Raw genomic sequence first — 18,661 nt, 5'->3', positions numbered from 1 at the left:
GGGGACACAGTCGGGTCGGCACTGCTGGGAAAAGTTTCATCTAAGCCCAGGCTGAGGGTGCTCTTAGAGGGCCTTGAGGTGACATACAACAAATGCTCTTTTTCTTTCAATGTGGAAAACTTCATTCTCATTGGGTTTTGGACCAATTCCCAATGTAGAAAAATAGGACATCAGAAAAGAAAGGTAAGACTGTACTGGAGGCCTTGAACTGCAGGTGAGGGAGTCAGCCCTCGAGTGGGAGGGCCAGAGGGTCCGGCAGAGGGACAGGGTGGGGGAAAAGGTCAGCCTGGTGGTCAATGGGGCAAGGGGAGCTAGAGGAGGACCTGGCCCAGTGAGGATCGGGGCAACCAGCTACTGGGGAACCCTACTGTGAGGACAAATTTGACCATGGTGAACTGGAATGTTAAAGAATTCACGGCGAGGTTGGCAGGGCAGGCCAGGCCCAGCCTGGGGTCCTCTTGGGCTCTTCCACTCCTTTAGGGGAAGGGCCTGCTCCTCTATGGAAGTTTCCAGCTCTCCTTAAACAGTTGCAGGCTCTGGGGACTCACCCGGGGCCTGCCCAGACTCCTTACCCCTCCTCCGTCTCATTAATGATGTCACAGATCTCCATGTTGAGAGACCAGTCCTCACTCTGCAGGGATCCATCAGTGGCTCGTTCTGAGGGAGAGAAACCAGATGTCAAAAGGGGGCATTCTGAGGTGATGCTAACTGCTGGGGTGTTGGGAGCCAGGGTCTCTAAGCTGTTTGACACAGTTGCGGCAAGAAGACTCAGGGCAGTCACACTGCCTGATGGAACAACATTTCCTTCTTCAATATATATAGGGATTCCATGTATACCCATATTTATAGGTCTATTATTGATTGCAAAACTTACTCATCCTAATAGTGGAATGACTATAAAGGAAGGATTTCAGAGAAATTCCTTAAATAAAACAGATTGTGAACTCTGTCCAAATTTAACAGGACTGCCTCTCCCTGAGATATACAAAAGGCTTCAACATTGTGAAATCTTTGGAAGATACAGCACTGGGAGTTCCAGGGAGATGTCAGAATATATACAGGGAAAACAGATACAAGATGGGTCAGATAGAACTCCAGGGAAATTAACAGCTTTGCCCCCCTTATCATACACAGGAATATATGATACAGATGGTGAGAGAATAGTTAGTATAGGCGCCCAATATGTGAACTCTAACAGCCTTAGTTTATTGGGAAAGAATGAAAAGTCATAGAAACTGTAGCATCTACCAACAAGGGCTAAAAGGAAAATTAGTTATTGAAGGAGTCAACGGATGGGTGGACAAACATAACTACCCTCACTACAGGTTGTCAAGGGAGCATATCGAAAAACATTACATATGCGGCACAAAAACATAGAAGCATTCCATTAAACAAATTATATCAAAGATCATTATCAGGAAAGTTCTGCTTAATAACTTTACTGTGCAGCAACAGACTCAGCAACAGGCAGGTTGAGGTCATCACGGTCTGAGCAGGGAGAAGAAAATTAACTACATGATTGATAATCACACTTGTAACCATATGAACTATATGATTAATGATGAAAATTGTATACTTTTGTAACCAAGGAAATGATTTTAGTTTGCTTGTTTCATATGATTCTAAGACTATAAAAATAAATCTAAGCAGCTGACAGTCAGTCAACCTGCTCCTGCCTATACCCACTTGTTGACTCATTTCGCTGACTCTATCCCTCCTGTCAAGTTCCAAGGACCCCGCGGAGGCTGGACCCCCGCACTGGGGTCCCCACCTCTGTGCACATGGCACACAGCTCCATCCTTACTTCATCTTCATCACCATCCTCACCTCAATCTCCATCCTCTCTGATTTCATATTTTCAAGGCCCACCTCCAGGATGATCATCCTTTCCCGAGCATCTCATCTCATATTCCTCCTTTACCATTCTCTCTGAACCTCCATCTTTCTTTCCCCAAACAACCAATAGCCCCACATTCATAGCAGGCTACAAGAAGACCAAGATAAGCTGAAATAATCCCAGGGGTCAGGAGCTCACTTGCTATTGGAAACAAGGCTTCCAAGAGGAATCCAGTAATACATCAACAAACATTTCCAAAGCCCCTTCGGTGGGGCAGGCACTAGAACAGAACAGCCCCTCCCCTGGAGGAGGTCCCTCTCTCCTCTGTGGCCATGGGTTCACTTCCCAGGAGGGTGTAAGCTCCCCCCGGGGCCTACCTAGACGGGAGGTCTAGGACACATTATTTATGTGGAGAAGGGAGCAGGGATGATTCCCTGGGAGGCTCAGAGCAAAGGGTTCAGGCCATCAGTTGGAGCTGTCCACTCCTCTGGCCAGGGGTAAGGTCAGGGTCAGGAGGTCTTGATCACAATAGAAAAGACAGTAGAAATTCAGTCCCCTTTTCCATGTTTTCAAAGTTGTCTAAAGAGTAATGGCCTTGACTTTTCTATCTGCAGACGGATACTGGTCCAGAGCAACAACATCACTCACTGCAAACAAATCAGCTTGCCTTAATTGGGTTCAATGAGCACTGATCGGTGCCAGGCCTCCCTTTTACCACCTGTCAGGGGCCCAAAGTCCTCTTCCCCTCAGCCATCTTCCTCGCCCTTTCTGTACTCTACAGCCCAGAGCAGCAGCTTGCTCATGATTCCCCTGCCGGGCCTTGTATTGGCTGTGCTCCCTGCCTGGCCACTCTGGTCATCACTTTCTCTGTGGCCCCTTCATTGCTGGTCCTCAGTGACCATGCACGCTGCAGAGCAGGGGCTCCTGGAGGGCAGGTACAATGTCTGGCATACAGTAAGTGGTTAATAAATGCTGCATTGACCTCACCTGTTCTGCTCTCATCTGTTCCAATGGGTTTCAAGCCAGGGATACAATGGGACTCTCTGCTCTGGAGACGGAGACATAGTCAGTAGCCAGAGATAAAAACCCAACAAAAACCAGTCCCTGCCTTCCAGAAACTTCCATTCTGCTGGGAAGATGCAGGCTAGGCACAGATGAAGAAGCATCTTTACTCTTCCCCTCTTCCTGCAGGGCCCCAGGGTAGTTGCATGCAGAAGGAATCGGATTTGAGGTTGGAGGAGCCAGGGTCAAACCTCAACCCAGAATCATATGAACAATAAACCTTGGAAAAGTCACTTAACCATCCTGGGCCTCAGGGTGGGTGTGACTAACCCTGACCTGCCCAGAGCTCCCTAGCGCTGGTGGCTTCCTTGGCCGTCTGCCTCACTCCCTTCCAGCCACATTGACCCTCGCACACATCCACAGGGTATCTGTCCCTTGTGCCCAGAGTCCCCTCCTTCCTCCTCTCTACCTCCCAGAACCCCCAGGGGCCACTTCTCCACCAGGCTTGGCCAACCTGAACCCCAGGTCCCTGGGGCCTCTGGCCCAAGGCCCCCATTTTCCACTGACCTGATGAAGGTAGGCCCCATAAACATCATATCACAATGGCTCGACTTAAACCTGTGAATTCTTTGGGGGGTTCAAGAACCCAGAGGCTGGTGTGGAGCTCACAGCCCACAGCCCCCTACCAATCAAAACCTCCAGCACTGATCTAGTTAACTTGGGGCAAGTCACAGGACCTTGCTGGGCCTCAGAATTATGACCTGGACATTTAAGGATCACCTTGATAGGGCTTGCCTAGTCTGGGGAACCCCAGGAATAGGTTCTAGGCAGCCTGGAGCGGAGGAAAGGGCAGAGAAGTTAGGAGGAAGAGGGTCTGCATTCCAATCCTGCCTGCTACATGCCCACCTGTGTGACCTTGGACAAGTCCCTGCCCTTCCTCATTTGCAAAATGTGGGGGCTACAAAAGATGGAGGGACCTCAAATGGTCAGTGGTAAAGGGGCCAGGCAAACAAATGCCTAATGAGTGTCCATTCTGGGAAGAGACTTAAAATTAGGAGGGAGAAGTTGCTAAGCTGTCCTTCCCCTCTGTCCTAGTGCAGGACTTCGATCCACAGAAGTCAATCATCTCATTGACACCAAAACACACGGCTGTATTTGCCAAGGAACAAAGATCTAGAACTGCAGTGGGGAGGTGGGTTCTGGAGAATGGCTGAACACAGGATTTTTTTTTTTCCCTCAGAGTAATTAAAATGATTTTTATTAAGATATTGTAATAAAATGGCACACCTCTCAAGGTGTGAGAGAGGAGTGGGGAAATCCCAAAATGCAAGATCTTTCATGCACTTTGAAAGGCCTTGTTCCTCCGGTTCGTGCCAATCATTGGCTGGGGTCACAATCTAATTTATACATTGGTCCCCATACATTTCCCTGGCCCTGCTCATTATACTAATACTCCTTGAGCAAGCACAAAGGAGAAGGTCAGGACTCCAGGTTAACTTAAAAGCAGGTGGGGCAATCTCATCAGTTTTTTGATCAGAAGGAGGCCACCTGCCCAAAGTCAACAATACAGGCACACCACAGTCTTTGTAATGTAAACTATCAATCCTCCTTTCACATTCTTATGGAACTCAAAACACCCACATTTTCCTCACAATTCCCCCCTTTTTCTTTTACAATATGAATCTGGGGTTCTACACCTTATTAGTGATTTCTTTCTTGAATCACAACCCTTGTTATGACAGGACTACTGACTTTTTCTTCTCAGGATTTTTATTTCCTCATTATCAGAGATGAAAAAGCTAACTTTCTGATGTCTTTTTCTACTTGCCTATTGATGTTTATCAATTTACCAAACTCCTCCAATCAACAGATTGGTTTGCATGGCTTAGCCAGCCAGCAAGTCCAGGGCCCTAACTGTCTAATTGATAATTGTTTCTACTACAATTTAGATTCTAATCGGCATATAAATTGGGGTTCCATAGACCTGAATTCTATTCTCTGCCCAGGTAGCAGACCCTTAAGTCTAGATAACAGCTCCCTGACCAACCCTTGGCAGATGGGTAAATGCAATGGTAATGATAATTTTCTTTACCATAATGGATTCTGACAAAGGATCCCAGTACCAGCATTACATCTCAGCTGAGTCTCAGTCCAGAATATATGTACCCTACTTCTGGACACAGCCATTTGCTGCTCCCCAAGAAAATATTCTGGCTAGACTGGCATAAACAACATCACCCTGAACTGACTTAGTCTTATGCCACTGGTGTTTCTCTCCTCTGGATCAGAATCCTGTGCCACAGTGCACCTCTGACCAGGAACTGAGAATCTGGCCAGACCCAGGAGGACTGGTCCAAGGCTAATTCTCAACTTCTGTGGACCACCGCAAGTCCAACAGTTAGCCACATCACAAGAGCAGGTATTGACTTCTGTCAGCTAGATTTTCCTCCCATTGTTAATAATACCCTATTCTCTAAATCAGATAGAACTCTCCCCTAGTTGGGATATATAGACTCATGTAGGATATAATCATGGCACCCAATAATCTCCCTCCTTTTCTCTCAATGGAGAACAACATCACCCTGCCTCTCCTCCTCTCCATAAGGAGAGGGGCATAAGTAGGGGTGTCACACTTACAGGATCAAGGGGAAGTTACAGGTATTGAAGGGACAGAGCCCCTGACTACACAATGAATGTACACATAGGTGAGAGATGGTGGAGACGAACTGGTCCAGTGTCTCTCCTCTCTTCTCTTGGAGACATCCCACATCCTTCTGCATCTTCTAAATCTTGAACACAGGATTCTGATCGAGGGTCCGTATCTTTGGTCAGATTGCCTCCCAGAGACTCAAGGACACAAAGGAAGGTGAAGAAGCTCTGACACAGGTGAGATCCTAGAACCCAGCCCGCCCCAAGTCTGGGACTCTTCTGTGTGGGTGTTTATCTGGGGACACTTGGTTTAACTTGGCAGCTCACCTGGGTAATGTTACTCAGTCCCTGGGTGGGTCCAAGGCCCTGAGCTGGTGACCGCTGGCCCAGCTCTATAATCAGCCTGGCCTTGGTGCCACCCTGCTGCTCTGGAACCTGGCCAGGTAGCCGAGACAGAGAGGTGCCAAGATAAGCTTGGATCACTCTATGGATGGCAGAGTCTGTGTTTGGGGCAAGGGAGACTGGCACAAGAGACAAGTGGGAAGAGCACATGACTTCCCCCAGGCCAAGTGGCAATGAGGGCCCTCCTAGAACCTTGGGCTTATGTTCTTTGTTAACTATCAACCAAGGCTCTGTCTCCTCCCAAAAAGTGATCCTTCTGAGACATTCATGGACAGAGGGCATGTGATGGAAAATCAAAACAAAACCAAACAACCCAGTATTTATAGTCAGAATATCTAGTTATGCCAAATATTTGGCTGTGTCCCCTTCCCTTGCTTGGGCTCAACTTCCCTTATCTGTCAAATGTGGGGGTTGGTCTTGATGACTCGCACCTGCAATGATTCCACACATGAGGTCTGCCTCTCAAAGCAGGGAGAGCCCAGCCCTGTGCCTTGCCTCACCTAAAGCACAGATCAGCCCACACAAGTCAGTGCCAAGATGCCCTCTGGGGCAGACAGAGGCTTGGGTCCACTAGGAGGATTGAGCCATCAGGGCTGGGGGTCCCCAGAGCACAGCCCTTGGGGCTGGAGGGGGCCTTCTTGCTCTCTAGAATTGGACTTGCTCACCATTGGAACTCCGGCCCTGGCTCACGAGAGGTCCCACTCCCCCCACACCCTCCCAGGCTTTCCCTCTCAGCCAGTCACTACATTCTGCCCTCATCTCCCTTCCTCCGGGGACACCTATCCCTATGTCTCCTGCAGTCTGGACCACCCGGCTCTCTCCCCTGGACAACACTCGGCTACATGGACTTCTCCCATTGGAATGGAAACTTCCTGTGGGCAGGTTCATCTACCTTGAGGCAGCTGTCCTCCTGCTCAGGAAGCACTGGATATGGGCTCATTCATCCATTCATTCCCTCATTTATTCTTCCTTTCCTCCTTTCCTGTGGGGCTCTAGGGTAAAATTTTTTTAAAGTTTATTGAAATTTAAGGTAATGGGATTAAGTGACTTGCCCAAAGTCACACAGTTAGGCAATCAATAAGTATTTGAGGCTGGATTTGACCTCAGGTCCTTCTGACTCCAGGGCTGATGCTCTATCCACTGCACCACTTAGTTGTCCCTCTAGGGTAAAATGTTTTGCCCAAAGGGCTGTGCATGGAATTCATCTGAGGGTAGGGGGAGGGAGGGAGGGAGGGAGGGAGAGAGAGAGAGAGAGAGAGAGAGAGAGAAAGAGAGAGACAGACAAAGGGAGGGGAAAAGAAAAAGGGAGAGGGAGAGAGGAAAAGGGAGAGAAGGAAAGTTATAGTTATTAGAGCCCTGGATTTGGGGGCTGACTAGGCCCCATCAACTCTCCCATCCTGGCTTCTTCCTCTGTAAAGGGAGGTGCTTGGCCCTAAAGGGCCCTGGGGGCTCTTCCAGCTCTCTGAAGAGTTGCTTGTGATTGCCCCATTTGAGGTTTTCTTGGCAGAGATCCTGAAGTGTTTTGTCCTTTCCTTCTCCAACTCATTTACAGATGAGGTGGGACTTGCCCAGGGTCACAGCCCCCAAGTATCTGAAGCCAGATTCAAACTCAGATCTTCCTGAGCCCAGGCCAGCCCTCTATCTTTTATGCACCCAGATTCCTAAGTCTTTGACAGTCTCATTCTCTCTTTGAACCCTGGATTCCTCATTGAAAGTTGGGTCTATATCCCCTGCACCATCTCCTCCACAGGAAAGTTGTGAGGATGGAGTAGCATCCAGTACAGGAAGTTGTTCAGTCGTTTTCAGTTGTCTCCAATTCTTCATGACCTTATTTAGGGATTTTTGGGCAAAGACACTGGAGTGTTGGCCATTTTCTTCTCCCCTCATTGTATAAATGAGGAAACTGAGGCAAATGGAGTTAAGTGACTTGTCCAGGGTCACCCAGCTGGTGAGTGTCTGAGGTGAGATTCGAATTCAAATCTTCCTGACTCCAAGCCAGCACTTTGTCCACCTTACCACCTAGCTGCTCCATTGACAGGACAATCTACAACCTGTTGTGGCCAGTTTTAAATCCTATGTTCTCCAGCTACAGAGATGAGAAGGACCCAGGTGTGTATCCTTCAAAATCCAAAGGTCCTTCACCAAGAGCTAGGATCCTTTGTCTCTTATTGTGTGATTCGAGGAAAGGTCCAGGTTACAGAAGATTCTAGAGTATTGGAAAACACACAAGTCTCCAGAGATGGAAGGGACCTGAGAAATCATTCCACTGACATCACCTTCCCTGTTTTGTTTGGGTGCTAAGTGATAAAGTCTTGGGACTGGGCTTCCAGAGCCTGGTCCTTGAATGTTGTCAGATGTTAGGTCAACATTCAAATAATTTTTATTATTCCAAACTTAACAAACACCAAATAAAAATGGAGAAAAGGGGCCTTCTGGAGCCTGGGACCCAGCCCTTCTCCCCTTTCCTTGCCTAGGTGGTCAGATTGTTTGTTGAATGGCAGCAACCAATCCTGCAAAGGGAGGCAAGATGGATTGAAACCCTCAGAGACCCTCAGAGACAGGGCTGCTCAGGACTACACAAACAGTATTCAGATCTGGCTGATTCCTTTCTGGATCCTGAGTCCCCAATGCCTGATGCCCAGTGCCTACCAAGTCCACCTGCATTTTCCATTTTCTCTTCTTGGTGGTTGTTTTGGACAGACGCAAGCCCCAGAGGGGCCCTGTGGATTTATTTCTAGGTAATTATCACCATTAGTGATAAACACTCACAGGCCCTGGGGAAAGGCAGAGCCAAGGCTATGAGGCCCTCCAGTCTGGGTCCTCAAGAACAGGAACCAACCATTTCTCGGTGGTGGGGTGTGTGAGTGGAGAACCCTGGATTTGGGGTTAGAGCAGATCTGGGTTGGAATCTAGGATTGGTCATCTACTTCTTGGGGGTCCTGGGGCAAAACCATTAATTTGTCTGGCTCCTGGCTTCCTCCTCGATAAAATGAGAGGGTCAATCTAAATAACTTGTAGGGTTGGAGAAGTTTTGAGCATTAATTCTGTCACTGGAGGTCCTCACTGTCTTGGTGACTTTGGGGGACCTAACCTGCCTTAGCCTCAGCTTCCTCTTCTGTAAGATGATGGCATTAGTCTTTTAGATGGCCTCAAAAACCCCTTTTGGCTCTTGATCTGTAATTTGATGGCCTTTGAGACCTCCTCTGTGAAGAGTGGGCAGAGGGGTGTGTTTGAGCCAGGTCTGACCTGGAGAAAGGACCACTGGCTCTAGATTCTTTGATCTTATAAGAACCATGTGAGGGGGTGGGTGGGCATCCAGGGAGAGACCAGGACTAAAGAAAGGGTAAGAGGAGGCGGGGGAAGTGGGATAGGAAGGGAGGTGAGGAAGAGTCGACCCACACAAAGGCAAGAAACAAAAAGGATGTGGGCAGGGCCGGAAGGAGGTGGTGAGCAGAGTGCAGCTCACACTGAGGGCACTGGCTCCAGCATCTGCAAACTGCCACTCAATGGCATCTCCTGCCCCTCCCTCCCAGACTAACAGAACAGGTGGGGGGGTTCAGAGCCCAGCCCCCTCCTTTGATTGGCACGATCTGACATCCTAATTATTTATTTGCCCAGCTGCTGGGTCTGTGCTTGTGGGAGATTGGAGCAAGAACAGAGCCCCAAGTCTTGGAAAGAATGCTGCCCTGGCTGCTCCACTTACTGGTTGAGTGACCCCAGTTTTCTCATCTGTAAAGTGGGTAAATGATAGGGGCAGCTTTCAGGGTGGGGAGGATCAAAGAGGCCATACCCTTGGCCAGTGAGCCATCCTTAATGAAGGATTAGTTTATAAAATTAACAGCAGCAATCCTAGGACAAACCCAGTCCTGCTTGGTGGGGTGCCCCGAACCTATGAAGTCCCCCTTGGTCACTCCCTTGCTGGTACTGGTTCCTCATCTGTAAAAGGGGGGTAATCATACTAGTGTTCCCCAGCTCATGAGGTTGGGGGGGGGGGCTTTGCCAACCTTAAACCAAGAGAGCAATGTTGTTATGACTGAAACAAAGACGGAAAGCTAAGGCCTTGGAGTCTCCTCCAGACCACTGGCTCCAGCATGCTTTCTTCAAACTGGGTGGACTCTGGAGTTGCCCCCCCACCACATCTGGGTCCGGGCCCCTCATCTATCTGTCTTGGGATCCTGCCAGCTCCCCCCCAGCCTCCAACAAAGTTGCTTGGAAGGATGCTATCTGCATGGGGGATACACCTGCCCATGGAGAAGGGAGAAGGCTGCGGGCAAGGCCCAAGGCCTTTGGTGAGGGGCAGGTTGCGGGGGGGGGGGGTCTCCTCTTAAATTCCTGTAAGATTTGGGGCAGTTCTCAACTGATGAAAGAACTTGAAACTTATTCATTAAGAACTCAGAAGTCCCAGTGACAGTCTTCCCAGGGGCATTATCTCTTTTGAGGTTTCCTTTTGTCTTCAAGATTATCTCGGCAGCCATTCTATAACTTGTTTTTATGTCATCTTCCCTTCTGGAAAGGTCTCACCCCCTTCTCAGTGACACAGTCCTTATAACAAAGATTAAAAAAGCAAGCTGGTCAAACCAACGAACATATTAGTCTACACCCATAGTCCCCCACCTCTGCAAAGAGGGGAAGGAAGTAGGAACATTTCCTCAACTCTTCTCTGGGACCAAACTTGGTTATTAAAATGCCAGTTTTGAAACTTGAGCTTTTAAAAAAAATCTCAATTGATCTTTTTGGTTTTTATGACACCTTTATTTACCACCTGGCTGAACTTTCCCATTCTGGGGAATACTCCTAATACTCAGAACTGGCCAGTCCAGGTCCCTGAGCGTTTTTCCCCAGCCAAAGGTGATCTGTTTGACCCAGACCACACCACCAGCTCCCATTTCCACAGCCCCTGAAGGGGATCTACTGTGAAGTGGACAGTGCAAAGATCATCAGACCCATTTTACAGAGAAGGAGGCTCAGAGGGAAGGATGGGATAGCCCAAGGCCAGCAGAACTCTCTCTGGGGTGCCACCTTGCTGCCTAGAGGGAACTGGGTTCAAATTCCACCTCAGGCAGTTACTGGCCACCTGACTCTCCCAGGTCTCTTTTCTCTGGGCTGCCCGGCCCTCTTCTTAGGATTGCAGCCAGCCATGAGCTTTGCCTTTATCTCCAGAGGCTTTTGAAAAGGCTAATTTTAGAGACTGGAGAAGAAACCCAGATGTCAGGAGACCAGAGGGTGCCTCCCCCCCCCCCCCCCCCCCCCCCCCCGCAGCTGACCTTTCTGGGCATTCCAACCTGGCTCTCAGGCCCGCTGGTATCTACTCTGCATTTTGGCATATCTGTGCAGGCTCTCCTCTCTGAGCCTCAGTTTCCTTTGTCTGTAAAAGGGGCCTAGTGGTTTTTGCCCTGTCATTAAGACTAATCTCCCATCAGGTGCTTAGCACACTGTCCCTGCAAACAGCAGGAGCTTAATCTATGTATGCTGACTTGTCTGACTGTTTGGACTCCCAGGCTGGCAAAGGAGAGCTCTTTAGGTCCATACCTCTGATTCTTGGTATGGACATTGTGGTAGGAAAGAGGAATTAAACAAGGATGGGGGGCAGTTGGAGAAGAGGCCTCTGGTGGGCTCTCACTTCCACTAGGTCCCCCTCTGGGGTCTCTAGTCTTTAGTTTCCTAGCCTCCTCTCAACCTGAGAGGGGGAGACCCTCAGGGTTTCTGGCCAACACAGAAACAATTGCTATTTTCACTCCCTTTGGGGTGGTGGGGGACCCAACAATGACCATGCTGGGGTAGGCCTAGGACCTAGGGTTGATCAATCAATGAGAGCCAGAGTGATTTGGATTTAAGTATTAAGGCATGATTCTCAAGCAATCTAGCCAGGGAACCCCAAGATATCTTGGGAGGTTTCAGGGACCAAAATTTCAATTCCTTTGGGTAGAGCACCCACAGGTAAGGGTATGCTACTTTTTTGTGGATGAGGGAAGGGAAGGGAAGGGAAGGGAAGGGAAGGAAGGAAGGAAGGAAGGAAGGAAGGAAAGAGCTGTCTTGTTGGCTACTGGAAGACTCACCACCACCACCACCACCAAGAACCTGGCCCTACATCTGCCAGTTAAACTCCCAAGGGCAAGACTATACCACACACTAAGTTGGGAGGAGGGGACTCAATGCCTTTGTGTGTGTCCTGTACCCCTTGGGCAGTCTGCTGAAGCCTCTGGACATCTCTCAGAAGCATGTTTTTTGCAAGGCAATGGGGTCAAGTGACTTGCCTAAGGACACTCAGTCATGTAAGCATTAAGAGTCTGAGGTTGCATTTGAACTCAGGTCCTCCTGACTCCAGGAATACTCCAGAAGCATACTTTTAAATCCCTAAAATAAGCCACATGGAATTACAAAGAAGCGAATCATATTCAAACTATCAACTAATGTCAATAATAGAGAAACTCACAAGTTCACCTCCTCCAGGTTAAGAAGGCCTGACATGAAGTTGCTCAATAAACATTCCTTGGTGGTGAGAAAACCCAATGTTGCTGACGGCCCAGGCGGACCCAGTGCGTCAGAACCAGAGGCGACAGGTCAGTGACTCCTCACAGCAAGCTGTTCCTTGGGATGGGCCATCCCCGGGGCGGCCCCTCCAAGGAGCCGGGGAAGGGGACTCCCCAGCTGTCGACTGGAGCTCCAGGTCCTTCAGCCAGTATGGGCCTGGGGCCGGATGGCTGAGGGCAGGGGATGGCTCCTGCTTGTGTAAGCAGATGAATGGCCTCGTGGCCTCTCACCCCACGGCCCTCCAGAGAGCAGGGGAGTCTGGCACAGGTCCGGGGGCACCACCAGCCATGGCACCTTTCTGGGGCTCCAGACCAGTGATCTGACTAGGCTGGCATCTGTCCAACCCTAAATACTGGTAACTTAAGGGGCTTAGAACATGGCGGGGCCAACCTTGGGCTTCATTCCTGCCCGGTGACCAGAGACCATGAGAAGACTCAAGATGGAGTCAGAGGGCCTGGGTTCAAATCCCCTGATACTTGCTACCTGTGAGACCTTGGATAGGTCATTAGCTTCCCTTAGTCTCCATTTTCTCCTCAGTAAAATCAGACTGAAAGCTAGGATTCTATGAACCTGTTTCCAGTTATTGAGCTGGGGGAGGGAGTCCTGGGGGAAGGAAAGGCCTTTCACATATTGAGTTTTCCCTTATATTCCCAAGCTGCCAAGCTCCAGAACTGCCAACACCTTCATTAAAGTCCTCTCGAATCCCCCAATGCCTCATAAGGGTGCTCTAGAACTCATCCACAGTCAACAGTCACACTGTGGCATCCTCTTTTTGGATCGGTGGCCATCACCTCCAGGGGGTGGCCCAGGGAGCTCTTTCCTGGCTGCAGCTTCAGGAGCTGATTGGGCACCCCGGACCCTGCCTTCTCATTTTTTTACAGAACCCCAGAATAATGGCCACGATAATCTCCGTTAGGTCACTCTGGAAGGTTTGATGTATCTCCACGCTGGGAGGGAGGTGCTTCAGGCCTTATTGTCTTTACCTTACAGATGAGGAAATTGAGGCCTGGGAATTTTAAGGGAGGTGGCGGGCCACATTAACCCGGGACAGCAGAGCTTGTTCTTGAACTTCAAAGCCTGGCCGACAGCCTTCGGTACTTTCAGGAGGACAATGGCAGTCTTGGAAAACAGGTCACATGTTTAGAAGGAGTATTCCTTAAGCCTGTGTACTTACTCTGCTGAGGACATAGTTTCCAAATGATTAATTCTCAGGGAGTCGTAGCTCACTGCAGTTTGAGCCTAAGTCTGAGCTGCCAGGCTGCCACTCCCTAAGCCAGCATGCCTGCCCGCCACTCCCTGCCCGGCTCCCTTTATCCCAATAAGGAAGCACAAGATCATATCATGCTTTCAGAACAGAGAAAAGCTCTCCTTCCTCCCCCATCCCCAAGTCTGTAGCATTGGGCTTGTAGTAGCTGTGGGATGTGTGGTCTTCTGCATGAGAACAGGAGAAGAGAAACCATCTGACTTTTTGGCTTGTATCCCCCCCAGTTCATAAAAGGTTCTCAATAAATGTCTATCTATCCACCCATCCAAATGGCTAACCAGGAGCTGACCCTTTCCTGAGGGTGGTCTGTAGGGGACAAGGGGCCACTTTAGCTGTTGGGGTGGTTCCAGGAAGGGCTCAGCAGGTGAGGAGTTAACTTTCCTAATCCAGGGGCTCGAGTACACGAGGGGGCTCAGGGATATAAATGATCCCAAGGAAAGGTGGAAGAAGTCTGGATTTGCTCCTTTCTCTGCCCCACTGGGGAAGAACAAAGCCCGTTCACTCAGTCCTACTCGAGGTAGATGCCAAGACCCAGATTCCCAGGATGGGATTAGCCTTGGAACCAGCTTGATCCCATAGTGTGAAACCCAAGCCCTGTGTGAACCTGGGTGCAGGGCTGCATGGGCCGTCTTGGCATAGGGCAAGTTTTGGCAGCTACTAGACAAGAACCAAAAAGACCTGAGTTTGAGTCCTGGTTCTTGTTAGGTTGTGACCTCACTGAGACTCAGTTTCCTCATCTGCAAAATGGGGGTGGTAATCAGACTACCTCAAAGCCTGGTTCTGAGGGTGAGCCGAGATGTTTGTAAAGCTCTGAACACCAGCTATTATCTTTTGTTTTTTTTTTTAGCAGCAAGGGAACCTCTGGGGACCACTCCCAAGGGTTATTTGTAGACTTGAGGAGCAAAGATTGGAGCTGATTTGGATCAGGCAGCATAACCTAATGGAAGAACACTGAACTGACCAGAGGTGGACCTGTCTCTGAACCCCAACTTTAAAACTGCCTCAACTAGGACTGCTCAGCTTTGGCCCTGCTCCTTCTGTAAAGGGGGGGTGGCCTCTAATAATTTCTGAGAGGCCCTTCAAGCTCTAAAAATCTCAAGTTCCTTCTCTTTTTTGAAAGTTGATTCTGATTTTCTTTCTGATCTCTAATGAACACATGACTTTTTCTGAGAGTAAGCAGCATGTCGGGAGTGATGTGACGTCCACTCCCCACTCCGTGCTCCCCGCAGCAGGGGTCTCTGGGTGATCTCCCCACGGACCCTATCCATTCAATCCTTCTCCTAAGGTAGTCCAGCTCTTGATCCCACAGATAACTCCCGCCTGGTCAGCAGCCCTCTCCCCCACTCTTAGAGGTCACCGGCCTGGCACAGTGCCTTCTCTTCTCCTCTGGCAGTTGATGGGCTGAGTCGGAAGCCACAGAAAAATCTGGCAGAGTCGGAGGGCACCAAACACACCATAATCACAGGATTCAGCATATGACATCACCCCCTCCCCTTCCTGCCCGCTCCTCTCCCCACTGCAGCTCTGGGTCTGAAGGTCAGTCTCATTGTTTCCCAGATACACATAAATGCAGAATTTAAGGGCTTGAGTTCAATTCCTACCAGAAGAAGCCTCCCAAGTGGCTATCTAGTTTCTTCTGGGATAGCTCCAGTGAGGGAAAACTCACTACCTTACAGAGGCAACAAAGTGTACTTTTTGCATAGCTGTCATTTTAAGGAAATTTTCTTTGATATAGAATCTAAATTTGGCTCCACATCTTTTATCTGTGGGCCCCTGGTTCTGAATGAACTCTTCAAAAACTTGAAAATGGCTAAGCTGCCCGGCCTCCTTCCAACCCCAATTTCTTCTCTTCTCTAGGAGACAGAGGTCTCGCTTTTCAGAGAGGGAGATGACCATTTTGGCCTCTGAAACACGGCTGGAATGGGGGCCACAGAGAGGGTTACAGACTGGACCACCAACTGGACTCATCAGAATTACATTCACTCTGGGGGAGGGGGGCAACTGTGCTCATTCAGCCTAGAAAAAAGATGACCAAGAGGCTCCAAATAGGGGAATGAGGCAAAAGATCAAAAGGCCTAGGTTTGAGGCTCTGCCTTCAGAAGCAATGTGACCTCAACAGAAAGGTCTGCTGGGAGACTCAGTTTCTTAATCTGTAAAATGGGGATAATACTACTAGGACCACTGAAATTCCAGGATATAGATGAGCTATTTGTGAGTTTGGTTTCCATTGAAGGAGAATTTCCTGCTGAAGATCTTGGAAGAAGAAGTCTTGGGGCAGCTCTCATTTGGAGATCCCTGAAACTAGGAGAACACGGGATTTTTTTTCTGCATGGCTCTAGTATTCACAGTAAAAGTCACCATCACTTTTTAAAAAATAACACTAAGGTTTATATGGCACTTTCCTCAAGGCTTCATCTTATCAGATGAAAGGAAGGAAGGCCCCCCTGGACCTTGGACACCTCCCCATTGTGACATGCCCCCTCCTCCATCTTATGAATTTTCTTTTCTTTTTCTTTGCAAGGCAGTGGGGTTAAGTGGCTTGCCCAAGGTCACACAGTTAGGTAGTTATTAAGTGTCTGAGACCAGATTTAAACTCAGGTCCTCCTGACTCCACCAGTCACTGTGCCACCTAACTGCCCCGCCTCCATCTTATGGAGGAAATGGATAAAACTGGGATGTGGTGAAATCTCTATTGGGGAGGGAAGCTGACAGAGTCACTGAAGAATTCCCTATAATGTCTCTGATAATATTTAAAAAATGAATGCCAAAATAAATAATTTAAAAAAATTTTGGATGACTACATTATGTATAACTAATGTCATGATGCTTGATTTCTCAATGAACAAGAGGGGGGTGTCTGTCAGAGAGCTGTAGGAAGGGGAGAATTTGAAACTTAAAGGTTTTTAAATAATCAACAGTAAGTAAAAAGGGCCAACAGCCCCATCAGAAAAGGAATAGGTGTATGAGGTGATTTGCCCATAATCTGCTAGTGAGGGGTAGGGTGGGGCCCCTAAATCCAGAATGCCCCAGAATCCTAGACCTGGGCTTTTTCTGCTATGCTCTCCCAGTTTTCATAATGTTCCCTCAGCCCCTGACTTCCTGCCTCCACTTACGCATCCTCCTCTCTGGCATCCTGACCTCCTCATGGGCACCTGCCTCTCTGCCTCTGCACCTGGACAGTTTGCCCGGTTTCACCTCATTGAAAACACCCCACCTCTCCTGCCTTGTTCCATGTTCTCCTCTTTCCAGGTTCCATTTGAGAATAGTCTTCACCTCATTCAACAGGTCTTCATTCACTGAATGTCTCACATGCCAGCCTTGGGCGGGCAACAATCCCACTGGCCTTTTCAGTCATTCTTCTCCTTTGTTCTGGGATCCTCCAGGGTGAGGAGGGCAGGAGTTCTATCTATTTTGATGTGGGGGTTGAGACAGGAGGGGTTAAATAACTTGGGAAAGGTATATAGCAGGTCTGGCCCTGAGGCCATGGAAAATCTACTCCCCTCAGTCCTTAAGGTGCAGCTATCTGAATAGCACAAAGGGGGAGGGGAATCCCTCCTCTCCTCCCCACTCTCTTCTGTCTCATATGACCCTTACCAGCCAGGTTGTGCCATGTGGTGTAGGGTCTCGGATGTTTGCCTGAAGTTAATTTCTGCCAGGTGGCTTCAAGTTTTCCTGGGTGTTCATGTTAGTAGGAAGCTCTCCAGGTAAACTTTATTTTGGGGGAGGAAGGAGAATTATCAGACTCTGGGATTTTGAGGACAATTGTTCCTGATTCTTCATCAGTTGGCCTGTTCCAGTCATCTGCTGCTAGCCACTGCTTTATAATATAAAGTCCAGAAGTGAGACTCAAAGTTTATTCCTGCTTTCCTGGCATCATTCCTCTTGATATTTTTAGATCTTTTGCTCTTCCAATGAATTGCTATCATTTTGTCTGGTTCTTGTTTCTGCTGAGAAGGACCCAGAAGCCAGTGAGTTCATCCTCCGAAAGAATGGGATAGAAGTCCCTCCTTCAACATCCCAGCCTCCCTCAACAAGGGCCTCCAGAGGCTAAACAACCACCTCTTGCCTCTTTTCTATGGTTCAAATTGATTTTTCAGCAAATATGACCTTAGTACATAAGTCAGAATCTACCCTTGTCCACTCTCCACCCTATATTCCTGCCCTCTGGAGCCAAGAAGAATCAACTTTACACATAATCAGTATACTTCTATACTTTAGAAGACATCTGTCTTTTCTCTCTCTTACATTTTTTCCAGAGGAGAGACAAGACCTTCCAAAGACAGCTAACTATCACAGAACAACTCAAAACTGACTGTTGCAAAAATATACAGAACAGGCCTGGATCCAAAAGATATGAGAAGACATCACCCCCCTCCCCCCATCTGTCTCTTGGAGGTCCATAGGTGTGGACACTGAGTAGAATGGCAGGTTTTTGTATGTGCTGATTGCTTTTGTTGAGTTTTATTTCTTTCATTTTCCCTCCATCCCTTTCTCAAAATAGAAGAATGGCTTTCTAGGTGGCACAGTGAATAGAGCATCAGTCCTGGAATCAGGAGGACCTGAGTTCAAATTCGACCGCAGACACTTAATAATTACCTAGCTGTATGACCATGGGCGAGCCACTTAGCCCCATTGCCTTGCCAAAACACCCCCCAAAACAGAACCTAACAAAAAAAAAAAGAATGTCTCTCTGGGAGGGGAGAGGGACACAGGAGAAATCTCAGTAACAACAAAACAAAAAGTCTATTTTTTTTTTAAACTCCAGATTATTTATTATTCCCTTAGTTAGCTTTGGCAACTCTCTGTCCCAAGCTGTTGATGCTCTCTCCACTTAGCTTCTTCCAGCTCCCAACTCCCATATTCATTCTTCCAGATTAAAAAAAAATGGCAGCCTTTCCCCCAAGGGGCCATAAAAGGATCATTCCCCAAATTCTCATTTCTCCCTTTCCATTTGCCCAGGGGAAATCTCTACTCCA

General features: G+C 48.6%; 1 protein-coding gene across 3 annotated transcripts in view; it reads right to left on the bottom strand.

Annotated features, from left to right (window-relative positions):
• Positions 1–18,661, bottom strand: part of TOM1 (target of myb1 membrane trafficking protein) — a 45,135-nt gene that overhangs the window by 23,026 nt on the left and 3,448 nt on the right. For 2 of the 3 annotated variants that reach the window (XM_074226791.1, XM_074226792.1), the window contains exon 2: positions 573–657. In XM_074226791.1, the coding sequence (XP_074082892.1) occupies positions 573–657 (85 nt within the window). Of the gene's footprint in view, positions 1–572; positions 658–6,782; positions 6,883–18,661 lie in introns of all 3 variants that reach the window. The other variant, XM_074226793.1, reaches the window with a different exon arrangement.

This window comes from Macrotis lagotis, chromosome 2 (genome assembly GCF_037893015.1).
Source record: "Macrotis lagotis isolate mMagLag1 chromosome 2, bilby.v1.9.chrom.fasta, whole genome shotgun sequence".
NCBI classification, from domain to species: Eukaryota; Metazoa; Chordata; class Mammalia; order Peramelemorphia; family Peramelidae; genus Macrotis; species Macrotis lagotis.
This window is presented reverse-complemented; position numbering and strand designations above follow the sequence as displayed.